At 40.6% G+C, this 26,533-nt stretch overlaps 1 protein-coding gene across 1 annotated transcript in view; it reads left to right on the forward strand.

Moving 5' to 3' along the window:
- The window catches only part of MYO16 (myosin XVI), a 575,469-nt gene that overhangs the window by 449,894 nt on the left and 99,042 nt on the right, over positions 1-26,533 (forward strand). The window contains exon 28 of the mRNA XM_030813681.1: positions 13,898-14,000. Coding sequence (XP_030669541.1) covers positions 13,898-14,000 — 103 coding nt within the window. The remainder of the gene's footprint in view (positions 1-13,897; positions 14,001-26,533) is intronic.

Below are 26,533 nucleotides of genomic sequence, written 5' to 3' on the forward strand. Positions count from 1 at the left end.
GTTCTGAAAATGTATATATCTGTTGCATTTCTTGGCTCAATGTGGCGTAATAGAGCCAAATGACGTAAAAATTCACTGCTACTAATGTTTAATACCTCACTGGCCAAATGTTTATTTTGTCTTTATAATAAATATTGATTGGCTGTATTTTTAAAGTGATATTTTTCCAAATTAACAAACGTAATTCAGTTCAGATGCCAAACTCTAGCTCTTACTTCAACCCTTGCCACACTTTCCGAAGGAGGTGTGCAGAGGAAAGTGCCTTGCTGTAGAAGCAGTCATGTGGTCTCAGCACCAGGCTGCTCCTTTGGAGATAATTGTAATTTCAATCTTAACTTCTCAATGATGTGCTAATCAATTGCACTGGCAATGATATTCTGAACAGTAGATTCATATGGTAGTGAGTAACTCAACTTAATATCTGAAATAGGCATAAACTTGTTTAAATACTAAAATTATTGGCATTAGCCACGAAACTCCACAACACCAACCAGGCGAAGTGGTTCATGCCTGTAATCCAAGCACTTTGGAAGGCCGAGGTGGGCTGATCAACTGAGGTCAGGAGTTCGAGACCAGCCTGGCCAACATGACAAAACCCTGTCTCTACTAAAAATACAAAAATTAGCCGGGCATAGTGGTAGGTGCCTGTAATCCCAGCTACTTGGGAAGCTGAGGCAGCAGAATCGCCTGAACCCAGGAGGTGGAGGTTGCAGTGAGCCGAGATTGTGCCACTGCACTCCAGCCTGCGTGACAAAAGTGTGGTCTGCCTCAAACAAACAAACTAAAAACTCCACAACGCTTTTTAGCCAGTTTCAAGTACAGCCTTCTCTCTTCAGTAAGAGGAGAAAAACACTGGAATAACAAATATCTCGAACAACTAAATCTACCTGTTTAGTTTTCTGTCCCTGCTGAAAGATAGGAGGTCAGACTGACCTTGGTGAATATTTGATTAAGGAGCAAATTGCTTTAGGAATGGGATAATTTTACTTAAACCTCAGAGCTTAAACAGGTCTTTTATTTAGGCTTAAACAACAAATGAACATCTGTTCTTTTCAGTTTAACGAAACAAGCTGTTCTTGTACCTGATAAATACAAGCCATGGCTCAGCCAGTGAGTTATAAAATGCATGAAGGATAAAGATATAGATTTGAATGTACAGAACAGGCCGGGCTCAGTGTCCTCCTGGGCATGCGTGATCAAATCAGAGAACAGTGTGGTTGGTTCCTCTGCCTGCGACCATTATTTCAACTCCATCGCAGTCTGGGTTCTCCAAGAGGGCACAGTTTTAAATTAAATGTCCCCTTTGGTAGATGGTGCTGAGTATTAGGTATGCACGGGTGTGGAGTCTGTGTAGAAAAACATCCTAGGGCTGTATGGGAAGCAAGTACAAACCTGGCTAAAATAAACGTTACGTGTGGGAAAGGCTGCTCAGGAAATGGAGCTTGGTGTATGTCTCATGCTGAGACATTTCTAATTTAGTGTTTCACTTTCATCCATTTATTGAATAAATACAATGTTGTTATATGGCACAATTAAAATGAAATGGTGGGACCAGCTTTGAGTAAGAGAACCTCAGAGTATTGTCATGTAAGTTCTTAGCAGATGCTCTGAATTCATTTTTTATCTGCTTTCTGGTATTGCCTAATCCCAGGGGCTGAAGTATAATTCAGCATTCTTTTTTGATTATTCAGCTCCCATATTGTCTGGGAGGAGAGACCCCCTGGCTTAATCACATAAAGTACATGAATGAATCCCTGGGATTAAGACTGTGTTGGGGATGCGGTGCCTGAGAGGCGGCGGTTGCGGGGAAGTGAGCTCAGCGGGCCGCAGTCCTTCATGCTCGGCACCGCCACAGGCCGCCCTTCCGCATCGCTCCAGAAGACACAGCGCCTTTAGACAGAAGCACACAGAGGAGGAGAGGCCACAGCAGCCTGGTCATTTCCAGACGATGGTGAACAGCCCTGCTGAGGGCCTCAGGTGGTCCTGTAACCGCTCAGCAGGGCGGGCAGCCCCTCACTCCTCCAGGCCCACTCCTTTCCCTTCCTCTGGGTTTCTGCCAACAGCGTTGGGAGAGTCAGAAACTGAGTCTCGTTTCAGATGCTGTTTTAGAATCTTAAGAGATTAATTCCTAATAAATTTGGCCATAAGGACATTAAAATACTAGTAACAAAATCAACCACCACCACAATGAGAGAGGGTGAGGGAGAGGGGGAATATGACCCTGATTTAGAAGACTTGGAATTGAAGGCAAAAGCAATCATAGAATTTAAGAGAATAGCATAGAGTCTTGCCTTTTTTGTTTTCTGTATTATTATTATTATTATTATTTGAGATGCAGTCTCGCCCTGTCCCCCGGGCTGGAGTGCAGTGGCATGATCTTGACTCACTGCAGCCTCCGCCTCCTGGGTTCCAGCAATTCTCCTGACTCAGCCTCCTGAGTAGCTGGAATTACAGGTGCCCACCACCATGCCCAGCTAATTTTTGTATTTTTAGGAGAGACGGGGTTTCGCCATTTTTGGCCAAGCTGGTCTTGAATTCCTGACCTCAAGTGATCCACCCGCCTCAGCCTCCCAAAGTGCTGGGATTACAGGCATGAGCCACTGCACCTGGCTGTTTTCTGTGTTACTAATATGCTTCATTTGTACATTATTCTGTATGTTGGTTGTCTTTATCCTTTCAAACACTAAAACAATAGGGATGAACATCTATCATCCCATCTCCCATATTGATTTAGCAACTACATTTGACTCAAGATCCTACGGTCCAGATTAAGATGCTAGCTTTGCAATAAACTGACTGTCTTATGACATAATGTCTTAAAATGTCATTCTGGAGTTGTTGTGAGAAGTCAGTGATGATGTGGAATCGTCTCTTATCACACCTGGAATTTATGGGCACTCTGTAAATCTTCCTTTGTTTTCCTGTTTCCCTGTTTCTCCCTCCCGTCTGTTTTTCGCTCACACTCCATTTTCAACTGCAGAAAGCTGCATGTAGAATTTAGGGAAGTCCCTCACCATACCAGTCCCCCAGACTGCAAGAGAGACCTCCTGGGGCTGCGGGGCAGCCCTTCCCTACGGTTCCAAGGAGGCTCCCAAGAACTGCATAGGAAAGACGTTTGCAGCAATGCGAAGTGTCACAATGTCTTCGTTTGAATGGTGCATCTGTGTTCCTAAAAGATGATAGCAGCCTGTTCTCCCTAGTATGGAAGTAGAAGGGAAATCCCTGTTAGCCAGCCCCAGAAGCAGTAGCCCTGGAATTGTCATAGTGATAATGCAAAGACTTCTTCCTCCCTTAGCAGAGCCATGTGCAGACCATGGTGAGAAATGAGAAGCCTCATACGGGTCCCTGGAGATGTGAAAATAAACTCAAGACCAAATTCGAAGCCTCAGCACTCAGGAGGGGCAAAAGCCATGGCAAGATATAGCTGAAGTCCCCTTTCCATCTTTCTTGTAAATACGCAGGGCGGGGTCATGGGAACTGAGGGAAAAGACTGGTGAGCTCTATGGCTGTGCGTCCACATGTCTGCTGACAGGCTCCAGTTCAAGGGCACGGCAAGTGCCGGGGACTGTGGGGAGATGGGAGGTGATGTGACCGGTCCTGATGCAGAGGAACCTCAGGAAGGGGCAGAAGGCAAGAAGGGGTGGGCAGGAGTGCATGGTGAAAGGGGGCCCTGCCCTGCAGTGTGGGTGTGCAGAGGCTGCAGCATAGCAGAAGAGACCCACAGCAGGACAGACAGAACTAAACTGCAATGATGGGTAGGATATTTCCTGTCAGAACGATGGGAAGGAGGGAAAAAATGTGCATGTGTAGAGAACAAAATACATTTCTGTGTGAACTAGAACGTTTTGACAACTTTGTCTCTGCTTTCATATCCTTTTCCTTAAAAGAAAAAATAACTAGTCCTCCCTCCTTACGGGAAAAGCACTTCTGCAGTCCCCACCCCTCCCCATCCCATTTCTCTTTCTTATCCTTCCCGGCTCTCCACATTGAAGCAGGTTTTATATCTCTCTCAAGCCCACTTGTGCTCCTTTTTCTTCATAATCCTCTCTGTTTTCATGATGTATGTCAGTCTTGTTGCTAGGCAGCTGTTATGTTCAACCCACCATGCAGCCTTCTGAATGCTGGAAATTAGCCCCAAATAGCTTGAAAATCACCCTTCAGCACCTGCTCTGTGTTTACCGTGAGAGCAGGAATATGATTATAAGTTCATAGAATGGGGGAAATGCATCCATATGTAGCCATGGGCAGACAGCCACGTTTGTGGTGTGCATGGCAGGTACAGACACCATGCAATGCCTCTGGGAAAATGCCCAGGAGTGGTTCTAGAAGAAAGGGGACATCCTCATTCTATTAGAGCTAAAATTTCTAAATAAGATAATCTGGTGGAAAATGGAAACACACAAAAATAAATATGAATAGAATGTAGACATTGCGTGTATTTCTACAAATGTTGCTGCCTGCAAACTTAATCAGTTTTCCCTTGCCTCTGAAAAACAAAAAGCACTCATTGATTCTATTTCACCCCCCAGCTATTGGTCTTTTCTTTGATTGATGTTAAGAACCACCAGCTGCTAGCATCTTGATGCCATCGTAATCTAGTTTCTGCCATGTCTGACGTTGCCATTGACGCCACAGTCACCAAATCCCACAGCCCCCTCAGCGTGCATCTGCCTCTCTTCCTCTGCAGTGTTCAGCACTGCCGACCGCATTTCCAACTTTGCCTTCCCTTGGCTGCTCCGCAATTGGACGGCTCGCATCCAGTCCTTTCTTTTCTGGTCCTCCTCTCCCCTCCCCTTCACCACTCTCTTTCTCTGTCAATCCTCCAATAGGTAGCTCCTACGACATTCCATTTTTCTCCTAGAGTTTTTCTCTTTCTATTGATTATTCAGTCTTTCTGAAAGAGCACGAGGTTAATGGTTCTCCCCAAATATTATTTTGTTGTTCACAATTAAGTAATTGGAATATAACCATAATAAGATAAATAGTATAATATCTTGAAATAAGAAAACCACATCTTTTCTGAGGTATAATTTTGGTCCAAAAAAGTCTTGCTTTATATTTGACCATGTGCAGTAAAATTAGAATATTGCTTTACACATCTTAGTGATCTTGGCATTTCTTGGCAGAATATGTTGCTCGTAGTAAGTGTTCAATAAATACTTCTCAAACAGAATTAAATTTCCAAGGGGTTTCAGGACACTGAAACAACATAAGTTTTACTTTCATAACAAAATTTTCCTTGAGAATGAAGCGGTAAAGCCAATATTTAACAAACAGAGACATTTTCAGAAAAACTGCGTCTGAGGTTAATAGACATTAGCTTGATAAACATACATTATATTTTCTAAAAAAATGATTCTCCTACTTCCTGATAGTCTTTTTAAGTAATCAATTAAAATTCACTATGTTTTAAAATCAACCTAAATGCCCATCAATGACAGATTGGATAAAGAAAACGTGGTACATATATACCATGTAATACTATGCAGCCATAAAAAAGAATGAGGTCATGTCGTTTGTGGAACATGGATAGAGCTGGAAGCCGTTATGCTTAGCAAACCAACAGAGGAACAGAAAACCAAATACTGCATGTTCTCACTTATAAGTGGGAGTTAAATGATAAGAACTCATGAACACAGAGAAGGGAACCACAGACACTTGAGGGAGAAAGGTGGGAAGAGGGAGAGGAACAGAAAAGATAACTATTGGGTACTGGGCTTAATAGCTGGGTGTTGAAATAATATGTACAACAAACCCATGACACATGTTTACCTATGTAACAAACCTTCACATATATCCCCAAATCTAAAATAAAAGTTAAAATAAAGTCACCATGTTTAATCTGAATCCTGTGGTGACTGCATAAGCTGTTTTTATCTCTAGGTCCATGATACATAGGATGCCAAAGTTCCGGTTTATACTGGAAGGAACAATCACTTTTGAAGAGAGAAACACTATTTCATCACTTTCCTTAGGTTCTTTACACCTTTTACTAGTTAGATTTTCTCTGCCTCTTCATTTCAGCCTGTCCTTTTAAAAATATAGACTCCAAAATGAAGACTATCTATGATGTGGCTCTTTCACTTATAATTTTGTAAGATACTATGATTTCTGTTTTTTTTAGTGTTATAGTCACAATACGTGAATGTATGGAAGCATGTTTTTATGCTTGAGTCCTTGATGTTGAGAATGTACTTGATGAATGGGGCTCATGTTAGATAAATTTTCATTTAACTATGATAGAATTTTTTTGAAACCCCACACTTAGTATACACTGGCAACTTAGGACGCAGACTGACAAGAAGAAGGGGAAGTTGAAAGTGGTCAGAAACCCATCACAAGAAAAGTGAGGCAAATGGAGCGTCTAACAGAACACAGCTTGAGGTTGGAACCCTATGAGGGCATGAGCATTCTGCACCATCACAGAAGCTGCATCCGTTTCCCAAACGCTCAGTACTGCCCCGTCCAGTCAGACAGAGGTGTATGGCAGTAAAGAAAGCAGCCACAGATAAGTAATTGGCAACCAGCAAGGTGATAATCTAGTGTGGGGCACTGGCCGACGTTTGGTCAATGTCTCCTTCCGAAGCTCCACCCGAATTTCTCCTTTTTGCTTCAGTCACAGTATTTCCCTCCTGTTAAATAGCATTAGTCTGGGGAATAAATGCTCTTCCCTGTCTACTACACTGTGGGAAACGTCAGCCACAGCCTCCAGTTTGTTAGGTCAAAAACCTTGAAGTCATCCTCTCTTCCTGTCATAGCCATTGATCCATTCACCAGAAAATCCTGCTGGGCCTACCCAAATATGTAGAGAGCCCAGCACGTTTTTAGCTCTTCCGTCGCCATTGCCTTGGACCAGTGCCTCTCACCTGGACTATAGGAAGGGCCTCCACGTGGCAGCCCTGACTCTTTCCTGCCCCTCTCCAGCCCCACTCAGCCTCACAGTATCAATGATGATTTTCTTCAAAGTCAAGGAACAGAGCTCCTGTGCTGAAACCTCACACCCAGGTATCAGAGTCTGAGCCGAGGTCCTGACAGTCACCTGCAGGATTCTGATCCTTACCCCATTGCACTGACCTTTCTAAACTCATCTCCTACAACTTTCCTCTCCCTTCCTCTTCTCCAGCCACATTCGCCTCCTTGATATTCCCAGAGCAGCCATGCACCGCCACCACTCCACCGGGACTACAATTCCCCCAGAGAAGCCACAGCTTCCTCCCTCATTGTCAGGTGTCTGCTCACAGTGAAAGCTTTCCTGCTTCTTCTTTCTCCACATTTCTCATTCTATTTGGCACACTTCCTTATTCACTTTATTTTTTTAAGAGTTGGGGTTTCTGTCATCCAGGCTGGAGTACAATGGTGTGATCATAGCTCACTGCAAGCTCAACTTCCTGGGCTCAATCCATCCTCCTGCCTCAGCCTCCTGAGTGGCTGGCAATATAGGTTTGTGCCACCATGTCTGCTTAATTTTTAAAATTTTTTGTACAGATGGGGTCTTGCTGTGTTCCTCAGAGTGGTCTCATACTCTTGGCCTCAAGCCATCCTCCTGCCTTAGCCTCCCAAGTTGCTAGGACAACAGGCGTGAGCCACTGTTCCTGGCCCTTATTTACTTTTCTTTAAATTATTATTATTATACTTTAAGTTCTGGGATACATGTGCAGAAAGTACAGGTTTGTTCCATAGGTATACACATGCCATGGTGGTTTGCTGCACCTATCAACCGGTCATCTACATTAGGTATTTCTCCTAATGCTGTCCCTCCCCTAGCCCCCCATCCCTCGACAGGCCCCAGTGTGTTCTCATTGTTCAACTCCTACTTATGAGTGAGAACATGCGGTGCTTGGTTTTCTGTTCCTGTGTTAGTTTGCTGCGAATGATGGTTTCCAGCTTCATCCATGTCCCTGCAAAGGACATGAACTCATGCTTTTGTTATGGCTGCACAGTATTCCATGGTGTATATGTGCCACATTTTCTTTATCCAGACTGTCACTGATGGGCATTTGGGTTGGTTCCAAGATTGCTTTTTAATTCTAGCTCTCTCTACCATAAAGGGCTTTGGCTGCTTATTCCCTGCTACACTCCCAGCACCTAGGAGCATCCCCAGCACAGACTTTGTGCTCAGTCAATACTGGTGAATTGATTGATTGATCCTGAGTAAGTGAACCACAAACGCTGATTCTAGATATGAAAGTAGATAACAGTTGTTCCCCTCATCCCAAACCAGGATAAGACAGGAAGAGCAGGCTGGCTGGAAAGGCTCATGTTTACTTTTTACAGTCCATTGGTTTGCCCCAGACACAGAGCAAGCAAAGCCTAAATATAGGTGTCTTCAGTGGATTGAGGTGACCTGTCTGTCTTGGATGACAGATGCTGGGACAGTGTGGGGAGTGAGAGTGGATAAGTCCCTCTCCAGTTGCTCCTGCGCTCAGGACTAATGTCCTGCTCCAGGCTCACAAACCGTATGGCCTCAGATCAAAGTTACTGGGGGAATGTGTTTTAGCTCGGGAATGGAATGTGACCCTGTCTTTCTATCCTGTGACACCACCTATAGAAAGCACTCACATTCCAAAAGACAAGATGTTTTACATAACACTAACATAGAGTATCTCATCCTGTCTGAGGTGATCTTTTTCTTTAGTTGAAATGTCAGAATTATACATTTTAAGTGTCAAAAAAATATAAAATGAGAAAAAAGCATCAGGTGCATGATTTTTCATTCTGACTTAATACTATATTCAGATGCTTGAATTATATCAATTAAATTCTTGGTTATAATTAACAAATTTCCAGAATGAGACAATTATGAGAGAGAAGAAAAAAATAACTTGAGTGATTTCATTTCAGTGTATTACTCTGGCTAAATACTAGAAACACATGGCTTTCCTGAGGGCATGAATGAGTTCACTATTAAAGAGCCTCCAGGCACCGAAGGCCAGCAAACCAAGACTTCTTATTCCTACACATCCAATATCATAGTCGTCACTGTTGAGTTTTACTTTTTCCATTTTTAAGGGTAAATCTTATCCTTTTCCACTCTAGAACCATCTAGGGTTAGGACTTGTTAGTTGTCATGAAAACTGTAGCAATGGCAGTGAAGAGCGTGGCCCTGGAGTTAGATCGTCCTGGGTTCAATTCCAGCTCAGCCGCTTTCCTCATCTGTGTCAGCTTCCCAGAGCTGCTGTAACCAAGTACCACAAACTCCATGGCTTAAAGCAGTAGACACTTCCTCTCCCAGCTCTGGAAGTGAGAAGTTCAACACTGAGTTGTCAGCAGGGCTTCCTCTGAAACTCTGGGTGGCATTCGCCCTGGCCTCTTCCTGGTCTCTGGTGGCGGCCACAGATCCTCAGTGTTCCTTGGCTTGCAGCTGTGTCACTGACGCCTCTGCCTCCATCACGTAGCCCTCTGCTATGTGTCTCCCATGGCGTTTCCCTCTTCTTTACAGGACATGAGTCATATTGGATTAGGCCCTACCCTAATGATCTCACCTTAACTTGAGTACTCTACAAAGACCGTAAACATCACATTCACTTATCTTTGGCGGGTGGGGGGGGCGTGGTGGACACAGTTCAGCCCATAACAGCATCCCTGTGAATTTGGGTAAGTGAATGAATGTCTACGACCATTATCTGTCTCACTATCAAAAGACGATTGTCATCCAGGCCTGTGTCTGTGAGGAGGATGTGAGGTGATATGAAAAGCCCTTTGCCTTCATTCAGGGCTCAAGAAATGCGACTTACTATCTCCTGCTCCACAGCCCCATTTCTTGGCTATCAATCATTTAAACTTGCTACATTCAAAGGCAAGCTAGGAGACACCATAAAATGTACAAAGATGTCCCCTTACTCTGGGCAAGCTCACACACTTTGAGGAGAGGTCAGAGTTTGTAACACAGAATAGAATTTATGTCTTGTCCAGAGACACGCAAACAGGCAGCTCTGAGGGAGGGCAGAGCGTTGCTTGTTAGGTGACTTGCCAAGGGCATCATAGCAAACTGGTTACAAAGTGGGAATCAAAATCTCAGTTTTCAGATTCCCAATTCAGTTTCTTTCCTATTTGAACACACTGTACAGTTATATCACTCACCACCTTTTAACCACTCACACATTATCAAACCTAACCCATGTTTGTTCATAAGAGGCACTGACGTCAGCTGGGCACAGTGGCTCACACCTGTGAGTAATCCCAGCACTTTGGGAGGCCAAGGCGGGTAGATCACCTGAGGTCAGCAGTTCGAGACTAGCCTGGCCAACATGGTGAAACCCTGTCTCTACTAAAAATACAAAAATTAGTCGAGCGTGGTGGCAGGCACCTTTAATCCCATCTACTCAGGAGGCTGAGGCAGGACAATTGCTTGAACCCAGGAGGCAGAGGTTGCAGTCAGCCGAGATCACACCATTGCACTCCAGCCTGGGCAACAAGAGTGAAACTCTGTTAAAAAAAATAAATAAATAAAAGAGGTACTGATATCATGTGAGAGAATCACTAGGGGATGCCCATAACCTTCTGGGTGGTCCATATGCACTGCCCTTTGCACAGCTTACTCCCGGTTCACAACCCTCTACATATCCCCCATCATACCCATTTGCCCTGCTCTGTTGTACAGGAGAAATTCCCTTTCTTCTTCTGCAGAAACCCCAATAAAAATTAATAAAGTAAAATAAAATAAAACACACAGCTACCAACTTCAGTACACGGCGTGTAAGAAATCACATTCTTGTCACCTATCAAAAGCAAAACAATTCCTGAATACTTCACCCATCGACAAATCACTGAAGTCCATTTAGTGTGAGCCAAATAATGAGCCACCTTTTTCATATCCTTGCCTCTGGCACTGCAATTTCAGTCCCAGTTACTTCAGGCTCAGTCTCTGTTACTTACCATTTTTTGTATTTTTATGCTTTCCTATACACTAAGTTTGATACATGAGCAAAAATCCATCTATGAGAACGAAGGGTGGTTGCTGATACTGATAGATTCATTCTGGTTTATGGCTAGCAAGATTATGAGGTTTCTTAATCCAGGAAAAGTCATACACTGACTTTTCAGTGAGAATGCTGAGGATTTAAGAAAGGAAATAAGAAATGTCTTCAGCTGAGAAGGTAACTGGGTACTGTCTTGGTCAGTTCAATCTGCTTTCCCAAATTACCATAGACTATGTGGCTCATGAGCAACAGAAAGTTCTCATAGTCCTGGAGGGTGGAAAGTCCAAGATCAAATTGTCCGCAAATTCAGTATTCAGTGGAAGCTCGCTTCCTGGTTTGGAGAGAGAGCCTTCTTATACTCTTTATGAACTGTGTTCTCACATGGTGTTAGGTTAGTGCAAAAGTAATTGCAGTTTCGGGCATGAATATTAAATCATTATAACTAGAATCAAACACATCTTTATTAATCAAAATAGGAACCATTACAGTCAACACATTTTTGCCAATGAGAAGTAAGTTTTGTTTATCCCTGTAGTGTAAAATTGTGTGCTTTGAGAATCAACAAACTCTTGGATAGCATTTTCTGCATCCCGCCACTTGCAGAAGGATTTTCCCTGCAAAAAGTTGTCGAGATGCTTGCAGAAGTGGTAGATGGTTGGCGAGAGGTCAGGCAAATATGGTGGATGAGGCAAAACTTCGTAGCCCAAGTCTTTCCACTTTGGTTGTGTGACTTGCGGTTGGGCGTTGTCATGGAGAAGAATTGGGCCCTTCCTGTTGACCAATACCGGCTGCAGGCATTGCAGTTTTCCGTGCATCTCATCGATTTGCTGAGCATACTTCTCAGATGTAATGGTTTCGCTGGGATTCAGAAAGCTGCAGTGGATCAGACCAGCAGCAGATCACCAAACAGTGACATGACCTCTTTTTTGGTGCAAGTTTGGCTTTAGGAAGTGCTTTGGAGCTGCTTTTTGGTCCAACCACTGAGCTGGTCATCGCCGGTTGTCATATAATATCCACTTTTGTCGTACATCATAATCTGAGGAAGAAAGGGTTCGTTGTTGTTGCATAGAATAAGAGAAAATAATACTTTGAAACTACATTTTTTGATTCTCATTTCCTCATGAGTCACCCACTTATCGAGCTTTTTCACCTTTCCAATTTGCTTCAAATGCCAAATGACCCTAGAATGTTCGGCCTTGAGCTCTTTGCAACTTCTCATGTAGTTGTAAGATGATCAGCTTCGATGATTGCTCTCAGTTGGTCATTGTCAACTTCCAATGGTCAGCCACTACACTCCTTATCTTCAAGGCTCTCGTCTCTTTAGCAAAACTCCTTGAACCACCACTGCACTGTATGTTCGTTAGCAGCTCCTGGGCCAAGTGCACTGTTGACGTTCTAAGTTGCCTCTGCTCTTTTACGACCCATTTTGAACCCACATAAGAAAATCACTGGAATTTGCTTTTCATCTAATATTATTCTCATAGTCTAAAATAAATATAAAATAAACAGCAAGTAATAAGTCATTAGCAAAAAACATAAAGCAAGAAATGCACACTAACATGATGTATAACATAACCACGTTTATTTAAGAATGTATTCCAGTATCAAACGGCAAATTTCAACAATGTGAAAACCACAATTACATTTACACTGACCTAATAGGAATAAGTCTGTTCTCTTCAGCCTCCTCTAAGCGCACTAATCCCATTCATGAAAGCTCCACCCTCATGACTTAATCACCTGTCAAAGGCCCCACCTCTTAATATCATCATATTGGGGGTTAAGATTTGAACGTAGGGACTTTGAGATACATTCTATCCATGGCAGGTGTGTTTCCCAGCCTATGTTACACACCAGACTGTACTGCCGCCCATGTGAGCCCTCGTTTACCCACAGTACCTGCCAAAATAAGACACACGTGTGATTCCCGTGTGGCTGTCCATGAGACATGTCCCATACTCCCACTACTTGCTCCGAGGAAAGCAAGTAAATAAAGATGTGTAGGCAAAACACTCCCTCCCTTAATTGCACTAAGGAAACTGAATAAACTCATTTTAGAAGATCCCAAATTTACTGCAGTGAACTTTAGATGAAACACTAAGGTATTAAACAGAAAATAACAGAAAACTGATGACTTCAGCTTTGGCATTGCGTTTCCTTCAGCTTGCAGAACAGCCTAACATGAGAATCATAAACACAGAAGGCAACAGGATGCAACTGCATAGATCTTTGCTCATTTCCTTTTTGGTTTTCTCCTCTTCCTCCTCCTCCATTGCCACCTTGCCTATATCTCAGGTTAACCACTGTAAGTGCAAAGGGAATTTTACATAGATTTTTTTAAATGGGTGATGTAATTTTAAAAGTCATTTTTGAAAAACCTGTAGGAAACTATTATATTGCCATGAATTTCAGCTAGGGAATGGAAGTCAATTGCTCACTGATACTTTACAAAATAAAAATGTCCCAGAATATTTAAAATATTCAATATATAATATATGGGGAAGAAGCGATTCTACCTCTCAAATAAGTATTCGGAATGGACGTTTTGGTATTCCATTATTATGGACTCTAGTTACATCTGAATTCCCTCTTAAGTGGCCATAAAGAATGCTCAAATTTCTTAAAAGGTATGTTTTTAAAGAGCATGCCAAATGTTTAAAAATGGCTACTGGATTAATTTTCATTCCCTTCAAATTTCCTTTGGTTAAATGGTTTGAAGTGCTCCATGACAGTGCTCAACATATATTAGAGGACTGAAAAATATATTTGACGCATTGTAAAAACCATTTTCCTTATAAAAGATAAGGATTCTTTCCAGTTCCCTAGTAAATGCACAATGGACAGGTATTTGGGTATTCCTGGGATAAAGAAAGACGGGGAAACTTTTGGGAAATGATGTGACAAAGACAGCCCTGTTGAATGTGATTATGTGCTTGGCAAATGCAGTCATTGCTTTCGGTCTCTGCTGCTTTTCACAGGTATAAGCCACTGGCTGATACGTTCCTGCGTGAGAAGAAGGAACAGTCGGCTGCCACGCGATGTCGACTTGTTCTCCAGCAGTGTCAATTACAAGGCTGGCAGGTTGGTGACCTACAAGCTATGAAAATAACACTTTAGGATTTTAAATAAATGAGCTGAGTCATTGCAGGGAGCCACCAGCATCTTCCTGGCAAAAACAAATTCCTTTGATGTGTTTGGCAAGGCGTGACATTAAGTGTATTCCCTGGAAATTTGTCATTCTTTATGACTTACCGATTTTAACATCTTGCTGCCAACATGAGAGGAAATCTAACAGGCTCCCTTTACAACCATGACAGAAGCTCATGAGCCCCATTCTGCTTGCCTGTGTGTCAGATTCATACCTTGTCACTAAAGCATTTTGTCATATTTACCCATAGTAGGAGTCAGAGGAGCCAAAATTGAAGAACTAAGGTTGATTTCTCTGTGCAGAGTTGGTCTCTCATAAGTGCATGTTCGATCTGGACTTCCCCAGCTCGTTCAAGTCTCAGCCAGCTCCCTTTTTTTCTGTTTCTCTTTGCCCTGCTTCTCACCTGCCATACAGTGAAAATGTCACTATCCTTTGAAGCCCATTTATTGGCAAAAGCTTCATAATTGGAAACACTTTATTATAGTCGGTGATCCATTTGAATGGCAGACCCTAGGGGCCAATGAAAGCTACGGCTAGACTTGCAGAAAAAGAAAATAACCTGAGACAAAATTACAGGCAAATGTTTACCAGAAACAAGAGAAGATGGTTCCAGATTTTGTTAAATACCTTCAACAGCATCAGAGTCCATCCTTCACTCATTTGAAGAAGAAGAGGTTTGAAGTGAGAAGGGCAGATTAGAACAACAATAGGAAACCATGCAGTCCATGACACCAGGAATTATTTGGAAGTTTCTCGCTGTAAAACCACCAAAAGTGCATAGGTGGCAAAAACAACGGTAGCTAAAAGCTTTGGTAAAAATATGACGATTACTGGAAAGTAGACATAAATTGCATCTTTAAAAAATGATAGGGAGAATATCTGTGAGTAAAAATATATGATAATTGATGAGTCCAAGGATGAGGACTTGGCTTTGGAAATGACATGAGCTGATGATTCAGAATTGCCAAATAGGTCCAAAAGTGGCCCAGTCTAAGTAAAACAGGGAGGGAAGACTGGATTGACACTCGCACACTCACCTGTCTATGACAAAGAACAAAGAACCTAGAATTTTGGCACTGATGAGTAATGATTTAATTGTCTGTGCCACCCAATCTTTTTCTTTGTTATCTTTTTTCCTTTTCTTTTTTTTTTTTTAACTAATAATGAAATTTGAACTTTAAATAACAATCTGAAGGAGGAAGCTTACTCAGTCTGAAGTTGTCAGTGATGCACATCAGTGCCAAAAGATTGGATAAAAAGGGAAGGAGGAGGAAGGAGGAATTACTAACCAAAACTGATGTCCGCCAACCCCTCCAGAGTCAGTGACATAGGGGTGGGATTCACATATATCAGTGTTTATTCCATCTATAGGTAACTGAAGTCAGTTCAATGGAATCATTACTGAGATTTTGAATAAGTAATTATATAGTAGTAGTCCACGGATGATGTAACACTAAGATATTCTTATTGTATTCTTTTGCTTGTAAAGAATACTTATAGATAATGATATACATATATGTATATACGTATATGTATGTGTGTATATGTATATGTGTGTGTGTATATATATGTGTGTATATATATATATATATATATCTGTGAGATAGATGTGTGTGTAAGAGGGAGAGAGAGAGGGAGAATTTTTATTTGTAGAAGAAAGCAAGGGAATCTGTAATAATTATTTCACTAAGAGAGTGATTGGCAGTAACCACAATACCTGAGCAGTGGTCCCTCTGATAGACCACTGTAAAGTACAGGTCAAATATGAGAGGAGACTGGAAGACAAATCGGTAAGCCCTGCCAGCCATCATTTCTTCTATATCGGTGCTTTTGCTAGGATACTTGAAATTGCAGCTGAGGATAGCATTAAATTGAAACATACATTGGGACTTTCAACAAGACCATTAAAATTTATTTTAAACGGGAAAGGGATCCCATTTCATGGCCCTAATCTATTTTCTCCACACTTTTCACCTGCCTAAAAAGAAGCTGAAAACACAAGACAAAAAAAATTAAAAGGAAAGAGAAATAAATGTGCTCATTCACTGAGCATATTTGCTTATGAGTTCCCTGTTGTCTAGTCAGAAAAGACAGTATTTCTTCAGCTTCTTCAAGATGTAACCTATGATATACTTTACACTACCAGACAAATAATCAACTTCACAGAAATGAAGCTTATTCATACTTCACTTTTATATTGGTCTGACAAAGGAAAAAAAGCTTTTGTTAAAAAATAAATAAATAAAAAACACTCATTCCTAACCTGGAAAGTTAGACTCCTCAGTTTCAAAAGCAAAGCATTTTTTAGATATGTGTTGCTAATTACAGAAAGAATTCCTCCTAGTCAATTCTGTTTTTAATTAATACAGGGATTCAATCAGAAGCTGTTAGGCTGCAGGGACAACAAGGTTGTATGGGATGGTTATTGTCTCTGTAGCATTATTTCCGAATTGCTGAGAGTTACAATGTGTGTTTTCATTAACCAGTCAGTTCATCCTTTAGTCCTGAGTGGTTAGCATGAAATGAATGGTTACTCTTTTCCATATTTTTAAAAGCAGTGCTGGAGGACGGAAGAGATTAGAATTATGTTTTGCTGTGTTAAGTTGTATACAGTGTTAGCTAGAAATTCATTTCTTTTAACTGAAAATGGTAATTTCATTGTCATTCTAATGCGTCTTGGAGATCTGGCAGGTTTTGTCTTCTCTCTTTAACTTTAATCAGACCCTGTAGAAGGAAAGCCTTGCATCATCAATATGAGATTGTAACTCTGTAATTCTTATACTCTCCAACATTGTAGCAATTCAGTAAGCCTTGGTGCACATTTGATTTCCTTCTGTTTCAGATGAGGATAGAGATGTGGTATCTTCAGTACTATTACTTTTGTATGCCGATCTATGCACCTGTGTCTGCTTTTCATGCTTTAGGTAGTCACAGGTTTGTAGTCTGCACATGAGGTACTGGAATTTTTAATATTTAATAAATAATAATTCCTCTCATCTACAGAGTATATTACAACTATTCATAGTTTTTATTTTATTTTATTTAAGCCTAATAACTCGATGCAGAAAAGGAAAGTAGACAGCATGTACAGGAGTGACCTTATTTTAGATTTGAGGAAATGGAACCGCACAGAGAGCCCTTGTCTTAATTAGAGATCAGTGTACTGATCAAAATACTAGGTGCAGTTAATATTCAGTTTCCGTGGGAGCGCCACTTTGCTGAGACCAACGTCTAGCTTTTCCCATGTCATGTTCTTTCCACTGCGTTTAACTCAATCTGTATCTTTTAATATAACTATCTGAAGTCATTTTGCTCATATTACAGGACTTGGAAGGGATAGGTTATGCAGCACAGTGCGAACTTTGATCAAAGGCACTTATACCCTTTATTCGTCTGAGCAGCCTGCCCGTTGTACATAGTGTCTTGTTTTATGTTTATAATTCACCCAGCAAATGAAGGAAAAACAAGCAGACTACTTCCCATTACAGGGTGACTCTGATCAGAATCCTTTTCAACCCAAACTGTCAACCAGAATGACCCTGAAATAGCACAATGCATTTGCACCCTCATTCCCAACTACATCTTGAAAACAAGAGAAGGAAAAGGAGGAGTAAGGAAAGGAGAAGATAGAGAAAGAGAAGAACTGGAATCAAGTGAAGAGTCTCAGGAAGCATTTGATATCAATTCTAATTCTGAGGGTTAAGACCTAGATGTGACTCAGGCCATCCAGAGGAAAGGACAGGGGTGGGGGCAACTCATGGGCGGTGCTGGTGGAAATGCATGTCAAAGGAGCATCGCTGCACCTTCGCAGCTAGAGCAAAGACAGTTTGAAAACAGTTTATGAGGCTATTCCACAGATCCGCACAGTTTACAGTATACCGAGTTTTGCTCACCTGCCAATTCTCAGCGAGGCATTCCCTGGCTACTAGATTTTAAATTCTCACTATCCTTGACCTTCCTACTGTGTCTTCTCGTCGTCTTCTCTGCTTTGTTCTTTTCCATGGTGCCTAGGACCTTCTGTTACGCTTCACATTGCAATCCATGCTGTTCACCATCTTTCCTCCATGGCATGGGAGCTCCATCACAAGGGCTTTGTGTCTGCAGCTCACTGCTGCATCCCCAGCATAGAAGCCAGAGAAAGACACAGGACAGACACTCTGTGCCTGGATGCTGGGCCAAGAAATGAGTTTCTGTAAATAAGAAACTACCAAACAATACAGTACACTTGATATGGATGCAAAGACATGTAAGAACTTTTATAGGCTGGGCGCAGTGGCTCACACCTGTAATCCCAGCACTTTGAGAGGCCGAGGCGAGTGGATCACCTGGGGTCAGGAGTTCGAGACCAGCCTGGCCAACATGGTGAAACCCTGTCTCTACTAAAAATACAAAAAATTAGCCAGGCATGGTGGTGGGCGCCTGTAATTCCAGCTACTTGGGAGGCTGAGGCAGGAGAATTACTTGAACCTGGGAGGTGGACGTTGTAGTGAGCAGAGATTGTGCCATTGCACTCCAGCCTGGACAACAAGAGTGAAACTCCATCTCAAAACAAACAAACAAAAAACTTCTTAAAATTTATTGTTTTGAAATGAAATAAGAATCTAATGGATTTTTAGCTTTATATCTACGTGTATAAGATACATGTATTAATGCATTAATTCTATAATTAAAAATAATTTTAAAAATTTGAAACTACTACATAAATGTAATTTCAGCATAGAATACTATATAGGGTCAAATTAATTATATTAAACATTTGTGAGAAAGCTCTAAGTCACACTGCATTTTGCACCAAAGCATTTTTGTTTTCCAATATATAATTTCTGTTACGTCTTTTATACCACTAGCCTATACTTCTCAAAGGAATCTTGTGCCCTCTTTCATAGAATTTGAACTGGTCACCATAAGTTTTGGCAAACTCATGCATGTTGCTGTTTCCTTAACATACTCAAAATTGCTACTTTTACATAATGTGGCTTGATTTTGAAGAAAGGAAAATCAGGAGGTAGTGGTGGCTAGAAGGGAATCTTTCACGTTGGTGGCTTCTTATGTTTACAGTGAAATGACATATTTTAAAAACATGGTGGACTAGTCAGAGCCACATCCTTATTTGCAAAGTGGGATTTATGTAACTTGTTTGCAAAAAGGAATGGAAGTATTTTGAAATGATTTGAATAAGACCTGCATGACTAACTTCTAGTGCTGTTTTCTGTCTCAGCAGATATAGTTTTCTTTATGAAACAAAGAGTTCATGCATTACTTCACTATGGAAAAATATCCAAATAGTTTGAATTAACTCCTAGTTTGAAAACAAGTTAAATTAAGCCAGTAGTTATTAACCATCTGCTATTTGTTTTATTATTGTTATTATTCAGTTATTTTACTTATCTAAATATATGCATTTTAAATTCAGCGCTATCTTAAGGTAACTTGGAAAGGACCCCTCTGGAACTGTGTATAGTTAATCAAAGACTATTTGCCCGAATTTCTCCAAGCCACAGGAGAGTGACTGGACAGCAATTAGGCCCCTGTGGGACATGCTTGTTTTTTGTATTATATCATTTATGTAAAATGAAAACCTTTGAAGCTGATTCTAAGTGGAAAAATAAGTGGTATAATCTGATTTTCACACATTTTATATGCATCAACTGGTTATAGGATGATTTCTTCTGTGTAGTTATTTGAATGCTATATTCATTTTAAAGCCATCTGGAGGGATGACGAATGAAGAAACAAATCTGTCAGAGTCGGTCCACGTGACACCAGGGGTGCTGCTTCGGAACACAGGCACTCACACAGCACCGGGAGAGTCGAGAGGGGAACTGCACGGATGTGGCTCTGTGCAGAAAGGCTTTCCCAGTGGTACTTTTCACTGATAGTTCAAGCAGATGTCGAGAACTTTGGGGTGAAAGAAGTTTTGTGGGTAGGCAAAGAAGAGTGGCCTGTGTGTCCCGTTTGAGGCAGGAACTTGTGATACCTGTTACTGGAAATTGTGGAAGGAGACGTTGAGATCTTAACCTTAGAGATAACATATCGTCTATGATTTTAAGGATGAGGAGTCAGACACACAGATCCTTCTGGTGGCTTACTCAAGATTATACAGACAGGAAGAAAGAAACAAAATTAGAACACCAACTTCATCCCAAGTACCGGCATGATACGATACTTACTCTAGTGTGTGTGCATGCGTGTATGTGAAAGAGACAGAGAGAGAGGCTCTGAAAGAAATAGCAAAGGGTACTCACAGAAAACATACTCCGAATTGTAATGAGATGTACTTTTCCTATTTGTGTTTATTCGTGAACAAAGAAATTCACAATCTTTTTTTTAATCACATTTTCTAATGTAATGTTTATGGAATAGTCTAGATTTTATTACCCAAATAGTTTGAAATAAGTCATAGTTTGAAAATGAGTTAAATTAAGTTATGATCTTTGAAGGATTTGCTCTTATATTGCCAAGAATTGCAACAGTAACATTTTACCATAACATTACATAAAATCCGTTGGATGAGGGTTTTATTATTTCATTAATCTGCAATAGTATAGTAGAGAAAATAAAGTAGAAGAGCAAGGAACTGTTAAAGTTTTAACTACCTCTCACTTTTTTTTACATTCTCTATGATGAGACAATTGTATTAGGGCCCTTGCTTCTTATTAGTACGATAAATTAATGGTTTATAACCTTTGTTTTACTACTCAGGGAGCACTCCATAAATCAACTATAATTACAAGCTAGAAAATAGCCATAAAATGATTCTTTCTTTTGTATCCTTTCTCCTTCTCTGGAATTATAAATGTTGAAAATAATAAGCATTAGGAATCTAAGAGTACATCTTGAAACTATGTACATTCTATTGGGAATCACCATATATATTATATTATATTATATCATATCATGTCATATCATATCATATTATATGTGTGTGTCTATGTGCATGTATTTCCTTTCTTCCTTTGTGCCAAACACATGCATACACACACACCACATACATATATGACACATTTTTATTATGAAAGTAGTATGTATCCTTGATAGGGAAATTTGAAAAAGAAAAAAACTGAGGAAGAAAATACAATCTACCAGAATTGAACTACCTAAAGGTAACTACTGAAAATATTTGTTGCGTATTCATTCACTTTGTTTTTAAAAAGGATATTACATATATGTGGTCCTCACTCGGTGTGTCTTTCTCTCTTTCCACACTTAACTTCCTGAGGACAGTTGTCATGTCGCCGTGTTCTTTTGTATTTTTACGTGTGCGCACGTGTGTGTGTGTGCGTGTGTGTGTTTCACTATGGCATCTCTTACGGGGTCTGGCATATAGTGTGTATGCAACTTGTGTTTGTTCAATGAATGAATGAATGAATAAATGAATGAACCTCCTACTGATGACCACATCTTTCCTTTGCAAATGAAGGTATCTGCAGTGAGTTTGGGTGATATGTGTGACAGTTTCTGCCTTTAGAGTAATTTTACATTTTTTCACTCAGCTTCATTATGCATGAAGAGTAATATCTTAGAGTACTATCTGGCACTTACTAATTGCTGATTAAAACTGACTAGGCCTGTGCTTAATCCAACTTTGATCACTTAGAAATCCATCTGTTTTCCTCTACTTCAAGTTTATTGATTGACTGATTCAACAAGCATTGACTGATCACCGTGTGAGTTCCCCCAAATTAGGCAAGGCAATTGTGATGGCTCACAGTCTGCTGGGGGAGAAACAGTCAGCTTTAAACTAATAAATAATCAGAGGTTAGGATCCACATGCAAAGAGAGCAAAACTACACTGCAGTAGTGAACTGGAGGGTTCCTGACCTAGACAGGGCAGTTGCCATGCAGGGCATTTCTGGGAGGGTCACATGTAGGCCCAGATCCGAAGGGTGAGAAGGAGCTGGGGACGTGCTGAGGCAGGACCAAGGGGTCCAGGGTGAGGGGCCCAAGTGTGCTGAGCCCCTGAGGTGAGGACATCCTGGGAGAACTGACAGGAGAGCAGGAAGGCTGGAGACAGAACCAGATGAGAACGGGAGACAGGGATGCTACAAAGCCGTGTTTCTCAACCTTTATGTTTTCATTATTGCCCCCACTAAGGAGAAAAACTGAGAGAATTAATAAATAATTTAGTTCTGGGGAGGCAAAAATAACTTTGCTATTACAACAGTTTCTGACCTTCAAAGCTCAGTCCTGCTGGTTAATATGAGGCCCCTGACAACTACTGAAAGAGGGGCGTTTGTGCCTGTTCCTACTGAGAGATCCAACTCCATCTCTTCTATGTCAATATAAATTTCCCCAACTTCAAGATTATTTAGTCATTCGATAAACATTTACTGAGCGCGTATTATATGCCAGAAGCCTTGTAATTGCTAACACATTTTTCTTCTCAAGAACTGGTCGCACCCACTGGACAGGATCACCACAAGGAGAAGGTGTGTTTAGAGCTAAATGGGTCGGAACCGGTGGGACTTTGTGTGTCAAAGTGCAGCATTCTATTTTAGGTTCAATGCACACTGCTGATAAGTTTTAGAGAGGGTAGAACATGACCTGATTTATGCTTTAAATGTAAAAAAGTGTTATTAGAGAGCAAGAACAGAGCCGGGAAACAAGTTCCCAAGCCAATGTGGCAGCTCAAACAAGAGAGAGCCGTGGTGGATGGGACAAGGGAGGAAGCCGAGAACATGAAGGGAGGGGAGAGGACCTCACTGTGGCGACGATGAAGGTGCTTGTTAAGTTACATTGACTTGAAGAGTGGAATCTCTTTTAAAACCAAAATATTAATGTAGATCAGGAATGTACTCAAGCTCTTTTTAAAAACGAACTTGCTCCATAAAATATGTTTGGAGCTCTAGATGATGGAAAAGACTCAGCACTTTAGGGCTGAAAACAGAAGACAGTTCACAAAATTAAATGGGATTCTCAAAGCAAACATGAGCACACCACAGGGCAGACATATGCGGAATTAGGAAAGCAATGCCAGAACTTTTGAATATCTGCAAATAGTCCTAAAGATGCACTACATAAGATCAGATGTGCAGGATAAAAAACCACGGTATCATGTTTTTAGAAGAAAAGCACACATCAAAATATATAAATGCCATCAACTTGGCAGATGACGGTAGGACAAGGGCTCCCACACCCCAGGGAGTGCCAAAGGCCATGACCATGTTTGTGTTGCTGTTTGGCCATTTATGACATAACAGTCCCATGGGGCAAACCATTATTGACATGATTTAGGCCGTTTTGTTAAAAAGAAAGATCAAATGTGTGCTCTGACTGAATACATTAACTTATCAAGTACACTCTCCTCTGTGCTTTTGAAGCGAATTACCTTTGTTTGGGTGTGGCTTTGGTTTGCTTTTTCACAATGTGTCTCTTTGGGAGAAGTGATTTTTTTAAGCACTCTTGACCGTATCAATATGATTTCCATAATGAAATAACATATAGAATTACATAGTGAGTCATTCACTAGTAAGCTCAAAATCGTAGCTTTTATTCATCACTGCCTGCTATGCAGGTCATACTGTTCTAGGTAAGAATAATTAATTTTTCTTAAACTATAATTATATGTAATTCAAGCCAAACCACCTTCTTCAAATGCCAGAAGATACTGTGCTCTATTAGATGTGTGTGGCTGTAATTATCTTTTCTGTGTTGAAGTTAAACTTCAGGAATAGTCTATTTATAACAAAGAGAACATGTATTTTCATATAAATGTATCCTTCGAGAACGTTTAAAAGTACGTTCAGACATTCAGAGCCAGGCTGAACATTAGAATTTTTCTATTTAGTAGCTTTTCAAAGCAACCATGAAAATGTAGAATGTGGAGGTATTAATAGTAAAATATTCACACACGAAAAAAGTAATGGTCATTCTTAGAAATTTAATGAATGAAATGGGGGAAATGTGAATTCAGCCTGGAGAGGATGCATTTAGTTCAATGGTTTCCTTACTGAGCTTGTTGAAAGGATAGACAATATTCTACTCATCCTTGTGGTCCCAGCGTCTGTACCCTGCTGGTATAAAGAAGGTGCTTGGCAAACATTTGATTTACGAATGGATACATGAATGAATGAATGAAGGTGAATGAATGAATGAACTAATGAGTGAATGGATGTTCAGAGTAGACAGATGGTAGGATGACGGATGAACAAATGTGAGAAAAGGAACATCAGGAAAAATATAAATATAATGCAAATGAGTGTTATGAGAAAATGATATTGATCCAGCAATGAATTATAGGTAAAGGCCTTTTCATGGCACACATGTAGAAATGTTGGGATTTTGAGATTTGTTTCCCTTGGAAGAGATGACCTGGTAGGCACAGAAACTGTTTCACATAGCAAAAATAGAACAGGGTTGTGAAGGAGCACAATGACATTCTGAGATCAGCAGGAAGGAAGGCAAATCGAGGGGAGAACTCTGCAGACATCAGAACACATGAAAAGATTGTGTTGTTCGTATCACCATCAATAAAGCTATTCTTAACAAACTGGGAACAGATTTACATTGCTGGGCACTTTAAAAAATACTAGGGCATTTTTCCAGAATACTGATATGTGAAAGATGTGACTACTTTTGATGCAACTACGATAGTACATATCCTTTGAAAAAGCTGGAAGTATTTACTAGACTAGGGCTGTTTTTAGAGCAAGAGGGGTTAACATTTTTAAAGATTAATTTTGTATGAAAATAAAGCATTTTATTTGCAGAAAAGAAGCTAGCATTCACAATAAAACCTTTCTCATTAAAATATAATCTATGTTAATAAAATATTCCAATGATTATAGACTTTTTTTTTGAGACAGAGTCTTGCTCTGAAAAGAAAGAAAGAAAGAAAGAAAAAGAAGGAAGGAAGGAAGGAAGGAGAGAAAGAAAAGAAAAAATAAAAAAAAGAAAAGGAAAAAAAAGAAAGGAAAAAAATAAGCCTGCTAATGACTATAGTGTTGTTTAGACTACTCTGCCAGGGTTCATTCATTTCAATTAAGAAACTTTACTATATTCCAAAAGAAAATTATTAATTCTTAATTTCAATAATGCAAAAAGGCCTTCAAATGACCGTTTTTTTGGTCTTGAGAAAAGATTATTCCCATATATCAGACCTCACCAGGCTTTGACTTTAAAATGAGAGTATATATTCTTTTCTATCCAAGTTTTTTTTTTTTTTTTTTTTTTTTTTTATGAGATGGAGTCTTGCTCTGTGGTCCAGGCTGGAGTGCAGTGGCGCAATCTCAGCTCACTGCAAGCTCCACCTCCCCGGGTTCAAGCAATTCTCCTGCCTCAGCCTCCCAAGTAGCTGGGACTACAGGCACGTGCCACCATGCCCGGCTAATTTTTTGTATTTTTAGTAGAGACAGGGTTTCACCATGTTAGCCAGGACGGTCTCGATCTCCTGACCTCATGATCTGCCCACCTCAGCCTCCCAAAGTGCTGGGATTACAGGCGTGAGCCACCATGCCCGGCCGATTGTAGACTTAGAAATAAAGGGATAGCATCTAACCCAACCCTGACAACAGTAATGACATTATTCAGTGAAAACTCCATTCGTAAGAATGCTATGGGCCCTGTACAATATATAAAGAAGGTTCACGTTGGTTTTCTGCTTCAGGAGAGTATATGGGAAGCTAAAATAATAGTAAATGGCATCTCTTTTAAAGAAATAAAAAAGGGTTAGCTCATATTAGGGAGGGCTTTATAGGCAACATAAAATCATTGAAGTTTCTAGAAGACTAATAAATTGAAGTCAGTGTGCAAGATGAGTTAAAAAGCAGATAAAGGAGAGATGACGAGTTAAATTCTAGATTTTAGTCGGTAATAATCCTATATCAGAGGTGATGGCACTGGAAATACGAAACTCAGCATCTTTGTTTCTTTAATCCTATTAGATGTATTTTAATAAAATACATCAAATAGTTTTAAAAAGTTGAAAATGTTTAAGATTTAATTTTTGACGGCCGGGCGTGGTGGCTCATGCCTATAATCCTAGCACTTTGGGAGGCCGAGGCGGGTGGATCACCTGGGGTCAGGAGTTCGAGACCAGCCTGACCAACAGGGAGAAACCCTGTTTCCAATAAAAATACAAAATTAGCCAGGCACGGTGGCGCATGCCTGTAATCCCAGCTACTCAGTAGGCTGAAGGCAGGAGAATCGCTTGAACCTGGGAGGCGGAGGTTGCGGTGAGCTGAGATCATGCCATTGCACTCCAGCCTGGGTGAAACTCCGCCAAAAAAAAATAATAATAATTTTTGTAGACAAATGAAATTTTAAATATCTGAGGTCATGTTATAGCAAGTGCTTATTCAAAGCATTTTTTAAAATTCTGCCTTCTCCATTGTACGCATCCATTTACTTTCATTTCAAACTTCACTTTAATACATGTGAATTAGGAGCTTTATACTTTTCCAGCATTATCTGAGTTTATAAATATCTCACAGTTAAGTTGAATAGTCAGACAGATACACAAATAAGA

The sequence above is a fragment of the Nomascus leucogenys genome, chromosome 5 (assembly GCF_006542625.1).
Source record: "Nomascus leucogenys isolate Asia chromosome 5, Asia_NLE_v1, whole genome shotgun sequence".
Classification (NCBI taxonomy): Eukaryota; Metazoa; Chordata; class Mammalia; order Primates; family Hylobatidae; genus Nomascus; species Nomascus leucogenys.